Source organism: Labeo rohita, chromosome 18 (assembly GCF_022985175.1).
Source record: "Labeo rohita strain BAU-BD-2019 chromosome 18, IGBB_LRoh.1.0, whole genome shotgun sequence".
Classification (NCBI taxonomy): Eukaryota; Metazoa; Chordata; class Actinopteri; order Cypriniformes; family Cyprinidae; genus Labeo; species Labeo rohita.
The window spans coordinates 13,367,878-13,390,603 of record NC_066886.1 but is presented as its reverse complement, the minus strand read 5'-3'; the positions used below and the strand labels follow the sequence as shown (position 1 = coordinate 13,390,603).

Genomic DNA, 22,726 nt, shown 5'->3' with positions numbered 1-22,726 from the left:
TTGAGTGAAAGGGTTGTCATCACATAGGGCGAAACACGTAACGGCATTACTATTACGTGATTTATGGGTTTGGAGGTGTACAGTCATTTTTCTAAAATCTTCTAGACTCTTCTAAAACGTAGTTTCGTCTTTGCGTGTGTGTGTTTGTTTCTGTAGAGCAACACCTACTGTAGAACTAGAAGTGCACTGGCAATCTGAACCTCGACAGAGAATCTTCTAGAAAAGCCCTGACATTTTTGTTATGGTTGATTTTAGGACATTACTTTTAGAAAGCGCTGGCTGAATCTGCTTAATGATCAAAAACGGGATTACAATCAAGTATATCTGAACAATGTTCTTTTCCTTCAGTCTGACAGTCTGCGTTTTCTTCGTTTATAAATAATAAAGAAGTAAGATCTGGAACATGATCATAAACCTGGCATCATAAAATTTTATTCTAGTATAATGAATCTAATGTGATTGAAAAAAAGGATATATTGAGACAAAATCATTTTGCAACCCTTTATTCACAGTCATATGCAAAGCATGAATTAGTACAAACTGTTGAATGCTTTTGCTTAAGTCTTTTGTAAGCAGAAGTGTAAATCACATTTATTTTTCTATTCCTCATTTTTATATTTATACATTTAATGTATATTCACAGGCTTTATTTTGATGTTAACAGATGGACAAATTAGTAAAGCTGGTTTAGATTAATTGATTTTAAAATACAAAAATGATATTCAATTATTCGTTTGTTTTTTACATTCAACGCTACACTTTCAATTTTCCTTTCATTAGTAAACACTGATGTTCCAAATATTGAGATTCACAGAGACCAGTTATATATGAACATATAAATAAATATATATTTTTTTTATTTTATATGATTTAAGATATGTGATATGTGAAAACATAAATCAACTGATCACCACTATAGTACAATAAAAAAAAGGCCAAGAGATCCACTTATATTATTTCAAGCACATTTTCTTATTAAGAAAAATACATCTTCCGTTGCAGAAAAATAATAAAAAAAGTTACATTTGCAAGTACTAAAACTTTCACAGAACTGCTTCAGAAAGTGCCTTCGACATTACCGTTAGCAAAAAAAGTAAGACTGCCTTAATAATATTGTATTACTACACCTACATTTCAAAAATATGACAATAATAAACAATACCTTTACCGCACTTTAAGATTATACAACGTAAAATGCAAAACTAAATGCATTATGTAAATATCGTTCAGTTTTTATAGCTTTTTTTTTTTAAAAAAGAAAAGGAGAATAAACATTCATAAAGTTCACTGCGAAACTGTACAGTTGGACCAACTGTTATACAAAAGAAAACTGATATCTAACATTTATCAATTCAGTATCAGAATCAGATACAGGCAGGTAATCTCATACTTATCAAATTCTTATAAAATAAACAAGCACCTCAACAAGAGGTGAATGAGACCACTATGGTCAAAACCATAAAGTTTTCCACCATTAAGACCATTAAGATATGTATTACCATCTCTCTCCGAAGGAGCACGCAGATAGTGCGGTCCCATAGGTATTTCACTCTTCACATCATGCGGATGTACTAGAAATAGAAATCAAAGACATGATCTAATAGAAGTAGAAAGGAGGTAAATCATCCAGTAAAACGGACACCCCAAAAATGGAAACACAACACTGAATCGTCAGAACCACAGTGTTAACGTGGTTTGGTCTGTTGTACCATTTTCTGGTACAGGTCCAGATTTTGAACCTTACTCTTTCACAGCGCATCTTCTATCACCAGTTGTATAGATAACACTACAGCAGATGACTAGGTGATAAGAAACACCACAAGGCATGAGTTAGTATGAAGAACTTTCTCCCACACCATTCTTTGACTTGCGAATCAAACTGCAGCTGCAACAAATATTTTCCACTCCCAAACTCTGACCTACAATCTTTTTGTTTGTTTGTTTTTTTTTGGCACGTGGCCTCATTACTCTCCAGCTTTTGAGAAGCTCAGGCTGGTGTGTTAAATGTGAGAAGCTTAAACTTGTAAACACTGAGAAGCAGCATATGGGGACGCTCAATGCATAGGGCCTTTTTTTTAAAATACGTATGTTGCATTGATTTTGGTCCATGCAGCACGGTTGAATCACTACAGATGCAGAGCATCCTCTTTTAAGCACGTTCAAAATTTGCTCCGCTCTTTTCGCATGAGCAATTGTTCCCTCTTCCTTCTGTTCATTTGGAAATTTATGCACGTTTCCTTTAAACCCTGAGCTTCTTTTTCAGCTCAAAGTATGCATCAAATCTGGCCATGGCATACTCCTGTGAAGAATTTAAAAAAAAAATGATTAGAGAATAAACAATTTACATTTTTAAATGATATACACTACCAGTCAAAAGTTTTTGAACAGTAAGATGTTTTTTAAAGAAGTCTTGTCTGCTCACCAAGTCTGCATTTATTTAATCCAAAGTACAGCAAAAACAGTCAAATTTTGAAATATCTTTGCTATTTAAAATAACTGTTTTCTATTTGAATATATTTTAAAGTGTAATTTATTCCTGTGATTTCAAAGCTGATTTTTTAGCATCATTACTCCAGTCACATGATTCATCAGAAATCATTCTAATATTCTGATTTGCTTCTCAAAAAGCATTTATTATTATTATGTTGAAAATTTTTTTTTTTTTTTTTGATTAATAGAAAGTTTAAAAGAACAGCATTTATTTGAAATAGAAATCTTTTGTAACATTATAAATGTCTTTGTCATCACTTTTGATCTATTTAAAGCATCCCTGCTAAATAAAAGTATTAATCATTTCTTTCCCAAAAACAAACAAAAAATTATACTGACTCCAAGCTTTTGAATGGTATAGTGTATAATGTTACAAAAACGTTCTTTGGATTTTTCTATTCATCAGAGAATCCTGTAAAAAAAGTACTAAACTGTTTTAAATGTTGATAATAATAATAATAATAATAAATGTTTCTTGAACAGCAAACCAGCATATTACAATGATTTGTGAAGGATCATGTGACACTGAAAACTGGAGTAATTCAGCTTTGATCATAGGAATAAATTACATTTTAAAACTTATTCAAATAGAAAGCAGTTATTTTACATAGTAAATATATTTCATGTATTTTGGATCAAATAAATGCAGGCTTTGTGAGCACAAGAAAAATAGTTCAAAAACTTTTGACTGGTAGTGCACATTAATAGATCAATTATTAATAGAGTTAAAAGAGTTATAAAAAAGTTATAGGCACATTATTTGGACATTGAACACCTTTATTTTATTTTATATTTTACTATTTTTCTATAAGACTGTCTACACTTACTGTAGATTGTTAAGTTTTTATTATTTAAAAATAATATTCAAAACATTTTTTTTAAATACAAATGAAACAACATTTTATATCCAAAACACTACTCTGGCACAGACTCAGCAGGTTTACAGTCATATTACCCTGACCTCACAAGCATTTGTGTACTGTCCAAAGGGTTGTCAGGCAGTGCAAACATTGCAAAGCCGTATCTTTACATATCTGATCTCCGTTGATAAAATTCTTGTCTTACCTAAGAGCTGCACAGTGTACAATGGAATATTCCTTCCAGCTCATAATTAGTAATAACTCAACATTAGCAATAACTCAACTGCACATACAAAGATTTGACAGCTTTCTTGCAAAAACTCACCATGTACCCAAACTCAATAGTTGATATCTTGGCCTGGATCATGGACCACAATCCCCAGAAGAAATGGGAGGCCAGGGCAAACCTAAAATGAGAGAGCATTGACTTCACAAAGCGCAGATGGAAAGAATGTTTGGGAAGTCTCTGGAAACGTGAATCATTGCTGGACTTGGTCCAAACCTCTTTTTACAATTTCCATTATAGTAGTATAGTATGAGACCCAAGAGGGATATCCTCATTATTATTTTCCTTCTTTTGATTACATGGGCCTCATTTCAAAATCAGCTCAAGAAAATGTTACATTATCATTTATAAAATTACAATTTGATAGCAAAATGTGTAGATCACCTGTTAACCTCCACTAGCATGTCCTCTTTGAGTTTGAGCTGATCCTCCTCACTCAAGTTTTCAAATCCAGCATGAGATTCCAACAGATAACTCTGAAAGAAATGCATCTGAGAAAACAAAATGAAAAGTTACGTCATTTTATGGTTAATAGATTTAATGGAGACTTATTATGCCTTTTTTTTTCCCCCAGAATGTTTCAGCTCAAAATACCCCACAGATCATTTATTATATCATTTTGAAAATGCCTATTTTGAGTATACACACTATTTCTTTAAATGCAAATGAGCTGTTGCTCCCCGCCCCTTTTCCAGTATAGTGCTGCGCCTTTACAGCTTGTACCTTAGACACGCTGCCAAAAAACACCTGTTTGGTTTTAATTATCATGTATATCGCACTGAAATCATGTGTTTTAAACTTCATATATACGGATTTCTGAATGCACACATTCGAAGCACGTGCACAGAAAGCGGCTGTCACATGGCATGTGAGTACTAAACTAAATTCTCTTTCATGTCTTATTGCGCTTAAACTGTCAAATACACAAGTTTATGTTAAAAACACAGGAGTTACAAAAACAGTTGGTTATGTCTGTGAATGTAAACAGCTGGGTAAGAAATTGCATTTTAATATTAGATGTGTCTGGCAGCAGCGTAATATACAGTAAATAAATCAATAAATGCACTGCTCTCTTGTCTCCTCTGAGGCTGGGACTCTAAATAGTGTTCTGTACTCGTCTGTTCAGCCAACGACAGAACAGTTAGCATTGCTTGAACTTTTACTATGGCGTTAAAACTGGCACACCATTGTCGCTTCTGAAAACAAAATGGCAATGCCATGGGTCGAAACATGTAGATTAAGGGGGAGTGAAATCTGAGCTGGGTTTTCTGGGTTGGTAGATGCATCGGGGACTCGAATATAGCACTTAAACAAGGAAAAAGTCATATTATAAGTCATATGTCACCTTGAAGAGGAAAAAAAACCTAATAACGTGATTTTACAAACCTGCTGTGCTTTGGTGGGGTAATTTTTGGTGTTGGCAATGAAAAATGGAAACTTGTCATAGTTGTAGTCGTAAGTCCACTCGCAGAAGAAATTTCCAATGTCAAATCCTCTGTGGGAGAAAGAAGGAGATCAGCACCCCATCAACATTTGTTCATGTGATAATAATGCATAATGCATGAATCTTGATCGTTCAGAAATCATTGGTGAATGTGGAGGAGGTTTTGTTTGGCTGCCTCCCACGTTCATGAGAATATCATTTGGAAACTGTTCTGATCGGCTTCAATAAATAATAAATAAATAGGCATTGAATGATGTGTAAAGCTATTATTTATATAATAAATTACTGACTACAAATGCTAAACATTGGTATGCTGATCCAACAACTTTGCCCAAAGTGTTAAAAGGATAGTTCGCATGCATCGTGGTACTCTGTGACATGGTATAGAAGAAATTGTTAAATAAAGTTGTTATTTTTGTTTTCTTTGCACACAATAAGTATTCTCCTAGCCAAATTAAAGTTTAACCACTGATGTCACATGGACTATTTTAACAATGTGATTACTACCTCTTTGTGCTTTGAATGTTTCAGTTGCATTGCTGTCTATGCAGGGTCAGAAAGCTCTCGGTTTTCATCAAAAATATCTTAATTTGTGTTCCAAAGATGAACGAAGGTCTTATAGGTTTGGAATGACGTGATAGTGATTATTAATGACAGAATTTTTATTTTTGGGTGAACTGTCCCTTTAAATATACTGAATTGATAAGTTTACACTTTAAAACCGACAGTTCTAGAAATACAGTTTGTAAAAATCTCTCCAGTTTCCCCCTAGCACAGGTCCCTAGATCCATTTTTAAAAATTTCCGGTCTACAATATTTTGCAACTGAAGTGCTATTCCTATTGCTGTTTAAGAGGAATACGATACATTTCTAGTCTATCTAGTTCAGTCATGAAGCTCTAGAAAGTAGATACTGTAGCAATGCAGTCATGCATTACATGGCACAAGCTGATTGGCTGATATCTTGCTTGCTCAACACTCACTGTAATCTGATCCTGCAGTGTGCAATCAGATTTCCTCTTTTACCCTCCACCTCCCCCAGCTCCACCTGTCTAAATCTATTGGCAGTAGCAAATCTTGCTCTAAAGTCGTAGCATGTGTAGCAGATCTAGTCCGCCAAGACCAAAATACACAAACACTGTCATATCCGTTAACATGCTAAAACTATTTCCAAGAGCCAAGTAACTAGATTTCTACCAATTTTGAGCCAAGCCACAAAAAAAGAGAGAAACATGACTCTTACTTTGAGCAAACTGAAAGAGATCAATTTGTGAGAAAGACTCTTTGTGAAGAGGCTCACAGCTGCTGTGGAAACTGAACAAAGCACACATCTCTGTGGCTGTGAAGCCTGGCTTCACTTCCTACTGCATTGCTGGACAAGCACTGTCAATGGACCTAAAAACTACACTGGATGGCAGGATGGGAAAACAAACAAAGCATGCCTTGACACTTGTCGTCCACCACTTGGAACAGTGTTCTTGTCAATACAGGACCCCCTTTTAACCAAACCAGGCTGCTAAAAGAAAGCGTTACAGTTTGGAGCTGTGTCTGAGCACGTGCAAGAATGCAAGCACCCAAGCAATGGTATTGGACCGATGCCAAAGCCTTCAATGTCTAGAGGTCCTTTCCTAGAAATGGGGCACCCCAAGTGTTCCAAACTTAGCAGAGTGGTCTTAAGTAACAAAGACAAACAGACAGTTCTTTAATGCAGCTCCAAAGATGTGGGAGGTAAAAGATCAAAACGTAATTCCCATCAAAATCTGGTTGTTACAAAACCAGGCTGTTTTCTTGGAATTTAGCTTCATACAGCATGTGAGGAATTGTGTGGACTGTGAATATTACAGACCTGTAGTTGTAGCTGCTGTACTCAAAGTCGATCAACATGAGCTTCTGTCTGTCTGTGTTCTCACGGCCACTTAGGAGCAAGATGTTTCCTGTTTAAAACATGGCAGCACATTTGATTAAACATTGAGTGGGTATTTGTTACAAACAATAACGGAATACAGTTACAGCAAACCCATGTCTGACCTTCTTGCAAGTCATTGTGGCAGAAAACAACCGGAGAGGGAGTAGATTCGAGTAGACACCTGTGTACACACACAGCCTTTTAAGCATACAAACACGTCAATGATGAGCAGACAGCAAACACCTTTTATATTTGTCAAATTATCTCGCTATCAGTCGCTCGTGAATCTCTTAAAGTGTCAACAGTTTCCAGAAACTCTGATAAAGCAGGTCAATGAAACCATGCTGGAAATGTTTGAGTAGAAGATAAAAAGTGAAATCACAGCTGTACTGAATAAGCAAGATAATAAAGATCTTACTTGAGACTGTCCATCTCTTGAGGCAAGTTGTAGCTCAAAAGGCGGGAGAAATTTCGCAGATGGGTTTCCCTGGTAAAGGTAAGCTGAAGCACTTGATCCATGTACCTGTGCAGTAGATGAGAGTGCAAAAACATGTGTTGGCCATCAACAATACTCAATACATTTGTAGGCAATACATACAGTAACTCTTCTATTTTTAGCAATTAAGAAAGCTAGAGTGAAAACTCGTAGTGGAGATACTAAAGACTGTGGGGTTTTCCAGACAACATGTACACATTTTTCTTCCAGGAAACTAGGTTCTGTTTTATTTTTATACTGTTGGTATGTAGATTGAAGTTCACCAGAATTCAAGTGAAAGTTCACCCAAAAATGAAAATTCTGTCACCCTCATGTCATTACAAACCCGTAAGACCTTTGTTCATCTTCAGAACACAAATTAAGATATTTTTGATGAAATCCAAGAGCTTTCTGACCCATAGACAGCAACGCAACTACCACGTTCAAGGCCCAGAAAGGTAGTAAGGACATCTTTAAAATAGTCCATATGACATCAGTGGTTCAACCGTAATCTTATGAAGCTATGAGAATATTTTGTGTGCAAAGAAAACAAAAATAACGACTTTATTTGAGAGAGTAGCATGACGCATGCATGTGGTGCTGCTGACGCAGGGCGTTTCAGTTGTGTTACTGTCTATGCAGGGTCAGAAAGCTTTTGGATTGATGACAGAATTTTTATTTTTGGGTGAACTATCCTTTTAAGCTTTATCCTGTCAAAATCCTGACAGTTAAGTTGAAGTTCCCCACCCACTATGGACTTTTCTAAGAATTTAAATAAACCAGGCAGCCTTTACTTAACCCTCATATTGTGTTCTAGACATTTTGACCAAGAGAGGCTTTTCTTTTTTCTGAAAAAAGCTCAGATCAATGAGTCCCACAATTAATTATTTCCTAATTAAGTTCCTAAAATGAAAACACAAAGCTGTGCTAATTGAAATGAAAAGAATCTGACAAATATTATACGATTATATGTGACTCAGGACCACAAAACCAGTCATAAGTGTCAATTTTGTGTCAAATTGAGCTTTATACATCGTCTGAAAACTGAATAAATAAGCTTGATTACAGATGAATGGTTTGTTAGGATAGGACAATGTTTGGCTGAGATACAACTATTTAAAAATTTGAAATCTGAGGGTGCAAAAAATCTAAATATTGGAAAAATCGCCTTTAAAGTTGTTCAAATGAAGTTCTTAGCAATGCATATTACTAAGTTTAGATATATTCACGGTAGGAAATTTACAAAATATCTTAATGGAACTTGAACTTTACTTAATATCCTAATGATTTTTGGCATAAAAGAAAATGTGATATGTATTTTTGGCTATTGCTACAAATATACCCGTGCAACTTAAGACTGGTTTTGTGGTCCGTGGTCACATATAGCATAACAATTACAAGCAGTTTTAAAAGGCCAGCCATTTTGACTGGAACAGCCAAATTAGGTAATGGATTTACAGGACAATATTTTATGATCACGCACTTGTCCATGGTGCCAAACAGCCACTTTGGCTCCTTGTTGAAGGGCATTCTCATTCCATGAAATCTGGCGATCTTTTCCGCAATCTCGGCAAATATACCAGGGACACTCAGCTCATCTGTGGACAATTTTCGGCTCTGCAGATACACATTGAACTTTCAGTTTGTAACTAAAACAGAAATAATTACATAACTAAAATACAAAAAGTTAACTTAAGGTTTAAGTTTCTGTGTATTTAAAATCTTTCAGAGCAATGGAAAAAGTGACAAAGGGAAATCTGCCTAGAATGTCATTGGATTTTTCTTGCAATTTGCGTAAAAGGGATTCATAAGCATTCGTGTCAAAACACGTTGTTCACCGTTTCACATTAAAACTGCCATCGTCATAGTGGCAAAGTTTAAGACTCACAGGGACAAACTGTTCCAGTCTCCCTTGTGGAAAGATGCCATAGAGTTTGGGCCCAAGCTCCCTCTCGGCAAGGATAGCAAACATCACACTCTCCAGTACCATGGCGTCAGCTCCCTGCAAACACAAAAACATACGGATACAGTTTGAACACTAAACTTGACCTGTCATCAAACCAACTGCTATGAAAACCTGCTTAGCCTGATTGTATCTTCAATTCTTGAAAGAGGATTCTTGTGTTCTTTGCATAATTTTTGTGATGCTACAACGGAAAACGAATTCTGCACTAAAATGAATTCACAAGACAGTCATTTAGAAACAGTGGTGATGGGCTGAAGCAAAATCAATGGCAGTGCTGGGGCAAAGTGAGTTAAATGAGGAAAAAAACAAGGGAGGCAATTGTGCTGAGCGAGGCAGAACTTGCCAAACATCCCAGTCATTAATTGTGGCTGCTTAACTAGCAATGACATTAAGCTTGTTTTTGGCTTAATACACAGAACCGAAAGAGCTCTCTTTTTTATGTGGGGGAAGTACTTGTGTAAGGTATCTCAATTTTTCAAAACACTCTCCAGTTCTGCTTCTACTCTGTCCTTACTTTTAGAGCTCATCTAAAAATAGATTGCGAAGAGATTATTTATTTACCAGTTATCAGTCATTTAGTGCTGTACTCTGAACTAATGCCTTATAATCTAATTAATCCAAAGCTGGTAGGGCAAATGCTTGAAATTGCGAAGATGAATGATTCAAATGTAAGTGAATTCCTTCAACAACCTAATTTGAACCAAAGATGTCCCATGACAATCTCATGCCAAGGTTTTAAATAGAAAGTCCAAAAATTCCTATGTTCCCTGGTGAGTATCCTGGCAACTTGTTTAAATATAATGAAAGTGACAGAGAACTGAGCTGCCAATCTCCAAAATTAAAAAAAAAAAAAGTCATACAATAACTGTGTGATGAACAGATTAAATTTGAGTTGTCATTCACTGAAAGTCTTCTTGTATCGACCTTATTCTTTAACATGGAAGTAAGCTATAGGGAAATAATGAGAAAAATAACAACGTGAAGTAAACTGTAAAACTGTTTGCACTATAAACTATATAATCTTTAAAAAATCACTAAAATAATATGGTAAAAAACACAGATTTGGTTGGCGCCGATAGCCTTGTGGGCAGCATGGTGACATGTCATGCAATTGCGCTCTGGGTGTCCCGAGTTCGAATTCAATTCAGTTCGAAATTCAGTTCAAGTTACTGTAAATACTTTAATTATGAGTTCCACGCACAGGAATGACCAATCAGTGTTATGTTAATGTTCAAAGTCATTTGAAACATGGTGGAAACACTTATCTATAATATAGAAATTAATGAGGGCTTGTGCTAAAAATGCCACCAAATGAACAAAAATGTCCCATAAATTCAAGAGAAAGGGACACAAAAGGTCCCCTGCTCAATTAAACAGCATATTACGACTGTCGCGAATGAAAAGTGTCAATTCACGGAATTACATTAAAAATAACTGCAACAGATTGCTTTTACGTGCAATTTTATGCAGTGTTGAGCCTTATAACCAATCAAATGTGTTTCTGATTAATTTACGAACACATTGGCCAATCAGATGCACTTCGATTGTTCAATGGTGAAAAGGAACCAATCGGAGGTGCTTAAATTAGTCAGCGGTGAAAACGTGCCAATCGGAGGCGAATTCATTCATCATAAACAACACAGTGCAGATATGACGTAAATAGAAGATTAATTTCGTAGCTTCAGTGATTGTAACAGGAGTTTTTGCATAACTTGCGGTAGACTAGACTAACGTCAATCTTAGCCAAAATGTGACGTGCCCAAAACGCATACACAAAACAGAAACGTTTTAAATTGTTTACTATATTGATAATAATATTCGTTATGACAGTAATATAGCAGCGATTACTGGGGTGCTTTAGGGCATTTAAGCACATATGAAAAAAGACATTATGTAGCAAGCCTTTTTTTTTGGAAAGGTAATTTAACATAGATTTTTGTAATTGTAAGATTTATGACTGTTGTAGTGCCAGCTGTGGTGCAATCTCCCTAAAACTTTGCATGCTTGTTTAGCCTGATATAGCTTTAGAGGATTTGGGGTAAATTCAGACAGGCCTCTTTTCTAAAGGACCACGTTATAGCTTCCCAAACAGTAGATTTCAACATTTTTTTTATGATTTTTTTATCAGAGAATTGTACTGCAGTGTTATTTTCCAGACTGAGGGGAAAAACCTAGGACTAATTCACAAAAGTAGGTTTTTTACATCTTCTCAATCATTTAACAAACGATCTGATTGACAGCAGTGGTTCTAGAGGCAAAGTTGTTCAGAATGAAAAGAGTTCTGTCATATGATATGAACATCACGAGTTTGTGCAAAAAAACGCACAATGCACATTCGTTTACACCCTTGAAAAACACGATATCACCTCCAGTGGCCAATTTCTTTCAAATTTCTCACAGACCTTTAGGGCCGTGAGTCAAACAGGCCGATCGAGTTTCCTTCCGATCAGCCTCCATTAACCTTGTCTAATAGGTGCTCAAAACTCATCGGCCATGTTTTTTTGAGATACACAATGTTGCAAATGTCCTTATAGACACTTGTGGCATATTGAACCAAGACTGTGCACACTGATTTTCATGTTGATAGGACAAATTGTTACGTCGGTATAGCAATGTTTTTTTCCCTCTTATAGCGCCACCACGATTTTTGTCCTCAGATCAAACATAAGTGTCCTGAGTTTGGCGAAGATATCTCATTTCGTTCAGGAGTTACAGGCATTTTACTAAAAGTGGCCCTGTCCCTTTCAAACGTGTTGCTGTCCCTTTGCGACAGTGAGTCGAAAGTTAGACCTTTTTTAATAATTATTGATATTCGCTCTCCAGAGAATCTTTCTGCACTGGTTTGGTTCTGATTGGGGGAAAAGTTTTGCAAAAAATCCAAAATACCTAAAAATTCCACCAGGCTCATGATCAAATCTGATGCATTTTGTCCGGCGTGAGCCAAGGATTCCAATGACATAGGACACTTGAGCCTGCAACTGATGGTTTAGAACAGGGGTGCTCAACCCTGTTCCTGGAGGTCTACCATCCTACAAAGTTTAGCTACAACCCTGATTGAACACACCTGAACCAAGCTAATTAATGTCTTAGGTAGCACTTGATAATTACAGACAGCTGTGTTGGAGCAGGGCTGGAACTAAAGTCTGCAGGTAGGTAGATCTTCAGGAACAGGGTTGGGCACCCCTGGTTTAGAAGTTATGAGCGATTTCGTACTTTTGATCACTGTAGGGCCCCCATCAAGCCGACTGGGGCGAGTCTTGGTGACGTTTCAAGTCTCTACAACTTACGGTTTGGTCTGCACGATCAGTTTTACGCGAAGACCAATTATCCGTGACCCCTAATAAAGAGCAATAATCTACAATAATGATTTTTGTCATAATATTGCAGCTCCTGTTTTTTTCAAGTTTCATTCATATACAATTTAAAAGAGTCTTGTTATTGACAACATTTTAAAATACTAATTAAAAAATCAGGTCAATTTAAGTATTTGACATTAAAGACAACACAGTATAGTGATTATAAAAATTGCCCTCACAAACGTAAACAATGCCCCTGGAAATCAATTCAATGAAAAGGATCATTTCTGATCAGTTTGTAAAAATGGTGCAGCACTCAACTTTTCACAGTTTACTTTATATTTAGGTGAAATACCATGTATAAATTACATAAATTAATATTTTATAACATAATTAGTTATTATAATTATTTTGTTTAGTTTTGTTACTAATAATCAGTGTCTAAACACTTAAATGTCAATTAATACGATCATCATGGCATAATTCTATACTGTGTGCAGGAACTCAGTTTAACGCAGTTTAACCTACCAAAGTCAAATGATAATGAGGTCAGGTAAACGCCTCGAGCTCGTTTCATCTCAGTGTTTAACATTAAGCAAGAATGACACACAATTGCGCAACAAACCTGCTGGGGGAATATCAGCTGACCTGCAGTGTGAAAAAACATCCGGTTCTCTCAGAAATTAAACAGGACACTATGGCCACTGGAACGGAAAAACCTGGAAGGAAATTAAACTTCCTCAAAACATACTTTGGAAACACCATCAATGGCTTTCCTTGGAAGTAGGAACATATAGGGAGAATCAGAGAGTTTTTAAATTCTTTATTCAAAATATTTCACATATACTATGCAACACTGACTTGCGGTCTTCATGAAAATTTGTTCTGAATTGTCTGGCATTTTAAATTTGGTTTGCTGCCCAGTGAGTCGAATGATGTAACAGACAAATTCCTTCTACAATGCCTACATCAAACTCACCTGCTTAATGAAGGCATTTGGTATTACACGCCAATTACAAGCAGGTGTGTCTGAATATATCTGTGATGGTGTGTAATGACTTATAAACAGAGGTGCCCAATCCTGTTCCTACCTTCCTGCAAAGTTTGACGCCAACCCTAGTGACATGCATGTGAACCAACAACAATGAAGTTCTTCAGGAACACATGATAATTACAGAAATCAGGGTTTGCACTGAACTCTCAAGGAACGTAGACCTACAGGAACTCCTGATAACCTTTGACCTGGAACAGATAAGCTTCAAATGTATATATTTAAATGACTACAAGGCTTATTTCTTATAAATGGGGGAAATTAATTGATTTGAATTGGCACTTTTAAACTTTTCACTAAACACCTAAACACCTTCCTATTTCCACATACTGCCTGCAAAGCCAGCATTTTCAGGTTTCAAACACAGTCTCTCTTTCTCTCTCCCTCCCTACCCTGTTATCTGACTAAGCAAGTGCCATGTGACTGCTGAGCAGCAGCTGCTTGGGTTTTTCCAGTGCCTGTTAATACACAAGGCATAATCGCAGGATTACTGAAGCAGATCAGTTCACAGCAGCACAAGGGCAGTATCTACATGCAGGTGTTATCAATGTCCAGTGAGGAGGGGAAGTCTATCTCAACATCAACAATTTCACTACTGACAGCCCTGTGTGTTAGTCTGCGGACGCACCTAGATAAATGCACGTAAAGCTTCACAGATAGAAGCAAAGCTTGCAGAGGCCAGACAGCTGATGCTGAACCGAGACAGTGAGGTTAATGCTGGGATAAGCTTCTAATAGGATGCACTGCTATGTGACTCTCAGGACAATAATGCAACTCGGTAAAATTTAAAGTGCGTCAGGGGATGTGCTTCAGTGCTGTTATTAATTGTGGGCCATCTCTCTTTATAGCTAGGAGCATGAACCTTTTACACAATCATTTTCTTATAATTAATTATGATATAATGTTGTATTATATTATTGTAATTTAAAAAAAGATTTAAATATTGATAAAATAAGACAATATTACTGGAGAAGCTAAATTGCATAATATATTAAGAATTGGTTTCAGAGAATAATAATTTGTATCATTTTTTATATACCTTATAACTTTCAAAATGTCAAATTTAATTTGCATTTCTTTTTTTTTTAATCAAATATTCATACACTACCACTCAAAAGTTTTTGAACAGTATGATTTTTAATGTTTTTTAAAGAAGTCTCTACTGCTAACCAAGCCTGCATTGAGTTGATCCAAAATTTTGAAACATTTTTACTATTTAAAATAACTCTTTTCTATTTAAAAATATTTAAAATGTAATATATTCCTGTGTTTTTAAAGCTGAATTTTTAGCATCTTTACTCCAGTCACACGATCCTTCATAAATCATTCTAATATGCTGATTTGCTGCTCAAAAAAACATTTATTATTATTATTATTATTATTATTATTATTATTATTATTATTATGTTGAAAACTGCTAAGTACAATTTTTTCAGGTTTCTTTGATGAATAAAAATTTCAGAAGAGCAGCATTTTTTTGAAATAGAAATTATTTGTAACATTATAAATGCCTTTAGTATCACTTTTGATTTATTAATTTCTATAATTTCTTTCCAAGAAAAAAATTATACTGACTCCAAGCTTTTGAATAGTACAGTGTATAATGTTAAAAAAAGCTTTTTATTTCAGATAAATGCTGATCTTTGGGTTTTTCTATTCATCAAAGAATCCTAAAAAATGTACTCAACTCATTTTAAGTATTAATAACAATAATTAAAAGTAAAAAAAAATGTTTCTTGAACAGTAAATGATTTCTAAAGGTTAAAAAACATTAAAAATCTTCTGGTAGTGTATAGTTTATTTTTCTTACCCCACTGGAAAGTATTTTTAAGTTTTAAGCATAAATCTAAAAACTCAACTGTAACTGAACACAAGTCTTACCTTATACAATTGTGCATGTAAACATGCTGTTTTAAGAATTTATTTATATTTTTACTAAAAAACAAGATTAACAAAATTAGTTTGTTATGTATTAATAAAAGGGGTTCCAAGTGACCAATCTTCCCCCCAGAGGCAACATACTAAAACAAGTAACAATAATAAACCTCGAGAGCTCATGGAAAAATGTGACCTAAAAGTTTGAAATCACAACTGAAACAGGTCCAAACAAAACATATCTGATGATCCAAATAGCTTGTCCTTGGTCTGAGGATGATGGGATGGGAGGTAAACATACAGTATAAGAAGTTTAACTATAATGCTTTTAGGAATTTGTCCTCTTATTGGCCTTGTATTTGCTATAAAATCATGTAATATGATGTGGAATAAACATTTATAGAGTTTATAAAGTCATATTCTGCTTACATAAAAACAATTTTTAAAAACAGTAAGACAAAACCTTAACTAATGTTACTTACCTGAAAGTGATTTTCTGTGTTTGACTCTTTGGAATCCCCTTTATTACAGGACATCTAGAAATAAGAGAAAAAGCAAAAATCTTTCCATAAGAACAAATCAATTTAACCACCTTCATTAAATGACAGAGCTATTATCCTGAACAGCGAAAGTCACCTACTAACTATTGAGACAGTGCATTAAACAAATGCATTAACTTTGTGATTTAAAAAAAAGAATAGAGTGTTAGAAAGATTTCAGAGCTAGAAATTGAGTTTATGCTGACCCAAAATCTTCTTTCATGACCACAGGTTGAGAAGAACAAAAAAAAAACTCTTTTATAACAGCAATTATCAAAACCATGTTCCACTGAGATCAAGCACCTAAAATTCAGTACACAAAAGGCTATTCTCCCTTAGAATGAAAAGATCTAAAGTGTTTGGTGTCCATGGTAATAAACACTATGTAAATCTCACAATGCTAGTGAAAGCAATAAAGTGTGTCTAGTTAAATAAAGATCAACATAGGTTACTACTGGTGCACAGTTTTAAAATTAACTCATAAGATGCCATAATGATAGCATAATAATGACTCTCAGATTTATTTGTGAATCACTGTGTAGCAAAGTCCACACACTTTGGAATTTGTGATTTCGCTGGAACTAATGCTTTTCCACGTTTAAACACCTGACTTCAAAGGATTGGACTGTGGACCTACGGACACCTCATCAGGTATGACATCATAAGCTTTGTGCCTGCAGTTTCACTACTTAATTTAGTGAAAAACATCCAGAGATTAAAAGCAACTCATTGTTACAAAAACAAAAGCCAAAGCCCAAAGGGAACATTCAGTCACTTCTTAGTAATAGGTTCATTCACATGCATCTTACTCACATTTAGGAAAATATTGATCTATCTGTTACATAATGTCAGTAATATTTTTAATATGTATATTAAATATTACTTGAAGTGCAGTACCAGTACAGTAAGATTTTTTATGTTTTTAAAGAAGTTTCTTCTGCTCACCAAGCCTGCATTTATTTGATCCAAAGTACAGCAAAACCAGTAATACTGTGAAATATTTTTACTTTTTACAATAACTGTTTTCTATGTGAATATATGTTAAAATATCATTTATTCCTATGATCAAATCTAAACTTTCAACATAGTCTTCAGTGTCACATGAATCTTCAGAAATCATTCTAATATGCTGATTTGCTGTACAAGAAACATTATTATTATTATCATCAGTATTTAAAACAGCTGAGTACATTTTTTTTTTCATTCTTTGATATACAGAAAGATACAAATATCAGCATTTATAATAATAAATAATAAATGTTTTTTGAGCAGCAAATCAGAATATTAGTATGATTTCTGAGCATCAAGTGACTGGAGTAATGATGCTAAAAATCAGCTTTGAAATCACAGGAATAAATTACATTTTAAAATACATTCAAATAGAAAACTGTTATTTTAAATAGCAAAAATATTTCTGTATTTTAGATCAAATAAATGCAGGCTTGGTGAGCAGAAGAGACTTTAAAAACGTTAAAAATCTTACTGTTCAAAAACTTTTGACTGGTAGTGTACATTAGAGTATTTTTAAAACATTGATCATAAGGCACACCCTTTTTAAGTAACATCGCGCTAAGTTTATCATGCTATTGCAGTTACATAATTAACTATTAAAGGTAACACTTCAGATTAAGGAACATTATTAATTGCATATTACTATCATATTGGCTTATAAAGCACATATTAATACATGACCATATTCTAGATCTCTTAACCCTACCCAATACCTAAACATAGCTACTACAACAACAATCTTACTATTAATAAGCAGCATATTAGGAGGGAATATTTACTGAGGGAAAACTTAGGTAACAATCTAAATCTAAAGTGTTACCCTATTAAAAAAGTGGAATCCCATCAAAATCCCTTAGAATTCACTGCCGCAACTCTTTGTTAACATAACCAGCGCCTAAGTATTTTTCAACAGTAATAAAGAGTTGAAAAAAGCAGACAGAGGCAGAAAAAACTTTAGACAGAGCACGTCGTGAGCGTAGTTCTCAAAGATTTTAAAGACTGAGATGCGCATAAACTTGAAGACAATGCTGTGGCTTCAGGGATCACATACTGTACCGTGAGTGGTATGCTGGGATCACCTGGAAACAAGAGTGCTCAAGGCACGCTCCTTTGGTAAGCCTACGGCAAAGAAGACACGCAAGTACAGCCATGGAGTACATCACCCAATAAAAACTGCCTCTTTAAATTTAGAGGGTACACACACAAAGCGATTTTAATACCCATTCTTAATTGAGATCTCTGATCCGGGGGGTTGCCATCTGCCTAATGAAATTAGGTATGAATATCTCACAACAATCATAGATTTGGTTAGTTTAGCGCACAAATTAATCATTGTTTTAACTGTTTAAACTGAAATTACTGCCATCTAAGCGTTACCAGATACACAATACCTAGTTTCAGACTAAATGGCAAGGTTTAACATTTGGCAATCATGTACTGTATGTATGCATGTATGTATCCTTCCCAGCTTAAAATAAGAAAATAACACAAAAACCTGACCTATAGATCTTAAAAGTTAACATTTATTGTGTAAAATGTGGGTCTGAAGTGTTTAAGGCACAGGTGTGATCTTACTAAGCATTCAAGTTGATAAAAATGCTAAAAAATACACACACTAGCAGTCAAACGTTTTTGAACGGTAAGATGTTTAATGTTTGCATTTATTTGATCCAAAATACAGCAAAAATAGTCAAATTATGAAATATTTATATTATTTGAAATAATTGTTTTCTAATCGAATATATTTTTAAAAATGTAATTGTGATTTTAAAGCTGAATTTTTAGCATCATTACTCCAGTCACACGATCCTTCAGAATCATTCTAATATTCTGATTTGCTTCTCAAAAAGCATTTATTTGTATTATTATGTTGAAAACAGCTGAGTAGAATTTTTTTCAGGTTTCTTTGTTAAATAGAAAGTTCAGAAGAACAGCATTTATGAAAAATATAAATCCTTGCTAATAATCCATTTCTAAAAAAAAATGTACTGACTCCAAGCTTTTGAATGGTTTAGCGTATAATGTTACAAAAGCTTTTTATTTCAGATAAATGCTGATCGCTGGATCTTTCTATTCATCAAAGAATAACAAAAAGCATTTTTAAATACTGATTATAATAATAATAATAAAATGATTCTTGAACAGCAAATCAGCATATTAGAATGATTTCTAAAAGTCCTGAAAAATTAGCTTTGATCACAGGAATAAATTACATTTTAAAATAGATTCAAATAAAAAGCAGTTATTTTAAATTTTTAAGTAATAAAAATATTTCATAATATTACTGCTTTTGCTGTATTTTGGAACTAATAAATGCAGGCTTGGTGAGTAGAAGAGACTTAATATTTAGGCTAAATATTTGATAAAATCACACCACTTGCCCTTAAAAAACATTTAAAATCTTACTGTTCAAAAACTTTTGACTGGTAATGTACTTTGCCTACTACTTTGCATCTTATTAGACCTGACTATGCAGTTTGGCACTTAATTCATTCTTCAACATTTTACCAAGTAAACAAAAAAATATATCAAAACACCTGCAGAATTTGTCCATACAGGCGAAGGAGCACGTTTCGTGGTTCATCTCCAATGCTCGGTTGCTTCTCTGGCAAAGCACAGAGGAACAGTTTGTTGCTGAGACCTCCCCCTAGAAGCAAAACATGCATGTTAGAAAAGAAAATAACTGCATTCAATACCACAGACAATACCACTACGAATAATACTGTTAATAATGCCTAAATGCTGCCCAGATCTACAACACACAGAATGCTGCCTCATTAGGCAGCTCACTACGTTTTGAGACACTACTTTTCCATTCCTTTTTTTTTAATGCTGCAAATAACTAGGCTTTGAGACACTGCATTTTCACTTATGCTGTATTTATATTACTCATGTAATGCCTGAAAATGCGTTCTAGGTAGCTCACTCGATTTTAAGACACAGCCATGAGGCACGTTACTGTAGTATTGAGCAATCTGTTATTATCTCATAACCACAGAAAGCAAACTCAGGGTACATTTTCTTAAAAAAAGGAAACACTGTCACGCGTCTCCAGTGAGCGTGTCGCCTACTTCCGAATACTTTTAAGGTGGCATCTCTGACACAAGTAAAAGCAGTTCTGTCTTAATTATTAACATTCCAAGTCACGTAGCAAACGAGAATACCTGATAATAGAGATTTGGAAATCATCCTCATCTACGGATTTCCAGGCTCCGTGAAGGAATTCTTTACACCAAAGATACGCCTTATGCTTCGTCTGGTGGTCGGGCTCATCCGGTCGAATAATGTCTTTGCAGTCGCTCCCACTGTCTGGCTGGACTTCGAGGACACTTTCATTTACCAATAAACCCAGAGACATTGAAGGCGAGGAAGACACGCCATTGATGAATTTGGTCTTCATTTTTGCTGCTGGTTACTGGTATAAACGTGAATAGTCAAAATTTGCAAGCGGTGAATGAAGTCACACACTCTCTATTCAGGTTTATAACTGTCAGGTGTGTTAAACGCAGCTTTAAATGATAGAGTCAACTGACACCGTATAACTGTACGCACGCCTGTAAAGAATACACTGATTCAGATGCGTTTATTCGTGCGCAATATGTTGAAGGCGAGTGGGTTTGACCTCACGTCACCCGACCACACCCATTCTGCTCTATGATTGGACAACAGAGTCACGTCCCCTTCATTCCAAACTCGAGCTACGGCGTCAGTAAACAATGCCTTTAGAAATACAAATTACTCACCGCTTTCTAGTGTTGTATTCGCTATAAGTGGGTCAGTCACAGTTTCATGATTCATTTTTGGAATATAAAAAAAATATCTGAAACGTAATGTTTGTTGTTAGTGAAATACACAGCGCAAAATAAAACTTAATCTATACATTTTAAAACAGATTGGAATATAAATAGCTTCAAAGGGTAGCAAGGTTGTCAGTTTTATAGATTATTTTGACATTACAGCCAGGCTTCTTATGAAATGTAATGGCGATATGTGACCCAGGACCACAAAACCAGTCATAAGTGTCAGTTTTATACATCATCTGAAAGCTGAATAAATAAGCTTTCCATCGATGTATGGTTTGTTGGGATTGAACAATATTTGGCCGAGATACAACAATTTCAGTATATGGAATCTGAGGGTGCAAAAAAAATCAAGATATTGAAAATCTCCTTTAAAGTTTTCCAAATTAAGTTCTTTGCAATGCATATTACCAATCAAAAATTAAATTTTGATATATTAACGGTAGGAAATTTACAAAGTATCTTCATGGAACATGATCTTAATTTCCTAATGATTTTTTGGCATAAAAGAAAAATCTAGAATTTTGACCCATACTGTATTTTTGGCTATTGCTACAAATAAACCCCAGCGACTTAAGACTGGTTTTGTGGTCCAGGGTCACATTAGGTCTTTGGAGCATTCACTTATGGAATAGTTCATTTCTTTATAAAGGAAAAAGCTTGAAAGACCCTAAGCATAACCTCATGAACTAAAGGTAATCAAAATGTGCATCTAATATAGCAAGGGAAATAAACCAAAAACCCAGCAAACACAAAACGTTTTTACAACTTTTTGTATTTTGGTTGCAATTAGGTAATGTTGCAGTACAACGTTTTAAAAACGTTTTTTAAAATAAAAAAAAATAGGTAACCAAAATAAAACGTTTTAGAAACGTTGTAAAAATACCAACCTGGAACGTTTTCTTTAAGTAGTCAAAAAACGTAAATATTACGTTCGTCTACTACGAAAATGAAACCAGAACAAACTACAACGGCACTGTTTTTGCAAAAAAAAAAGTGATTTTTACACACGTGGGACACAGTTGCACCATTAAAGAATATGTGTTTTTGAATCGGGTCGACTTATACTATTTTATTTTTTAATTACTTTATGGGCTTATTGCAATTTATCGCAAAAAATAATATTTTTTTTCTTAATTATTTCGTTTAATAAAACCGTTAACTCACTTAAAGAGGTGTGGTTAATATTTAGTTTGTTGCTTAACCTTCTTGCCTGTTTTATTAGTGCAGAAGAAGATTCCTTTCTTGAGGAATCCCTTTTTTGGGTTCAGGAACAAGGGGGGTTGCAATGCGGTTTAGACGTGTCGTTCCACACGTTTCTGGTCTAATTGTAAACCATGTGCGATCCTCTGGGTCTGTCTAGAGGTCCGGACAGTGTCCCTGTGCAGTCACATGAGCCTGACGGGAACATATTAGTCATGAACACCACGAGTAAACACACAACTGTGCCAACGCCATTTGATTGTAAATAAAACTGCAGCTAAAACGGTGGCTTTGAGCGATCTTGTTAACTTAATTGCGGTTAAATGTTAAAAGAATTCGTGCAGAGCAAACACCAGGGATCACGCACACCTATACTTAGTCAAAATACTAAGAAACTGGTGGGAAATGAGCTTGCTTAGGTTTTGTTTTGTGGTAGGCAGAAGATAAGATATGTTGTCTGTACGATTTTATTATGCAAGACCACAGAACCTACGTTGAATCAGTAGGATCACCAAAATAAGTAAA

The 22,726-nt window shown here is 34.8% G+C and overlaps 1 protein-coding gene across 1 annotated transcript; it reads right to left on the bottom strand.

Annotated features, from left to right (window-relative positions):
• Positions 1–487: 487 nt before the first annotated feature.
• chka (choline kinase alpha) lies at positions 488–20,782 on the bottom strand. The gene is made up of 12 exons (XM_051134407.1): positions 20,364–20,782; positions 19,736–19,845; positions 16,131–16,184; positions 9,349–9,462; positions 8,944–9,077; positions 7,404–7,508; positions 7,108–7,166; positions 6,926–7,013; positions 5,023–5,131; positions 4,021–4,127; positions 3,676–3,757; positions 488–2,299 (listed from the first exon to the last, which is right to left on the bottom strand). Exons 1-12 carry the CDS (start codon positions 20,596–20,598, stop codon positions 2,240–2,242), a joined length of 1,257 nt encoding a protein of 418 aa, XP_050990364.1. The 5' UTR covers positions 20,599–20,782; the 3' UTR covers positions 488–2,239.
• Positions 20,783–22,726: the final 1,944 nt, after the last annotated feature.

Coding starts and splice junctions, on each gene's coding strand:
- chka (XM_051134407.1), bottom strand. CDS start 20,598: ATGAAGACCAAATTCATCAATGGCGTGTCTTCCTCGCCTTCAATGTCT. Junction 16,185..19,735: donor TGTATGGACAAATTCTGCAG/GTGTTTTGATAT, acceptor TCTTATTTCTAG/ATGTCCTGTAATAAAGGGGA. Junction 3,758..4,020: donor ATGCTAGTGGAGGTTAACAG/GTGATCTACACA, acceptor CTCTCATTTTAG/GTTTGCCCTGGCCTCCCATT.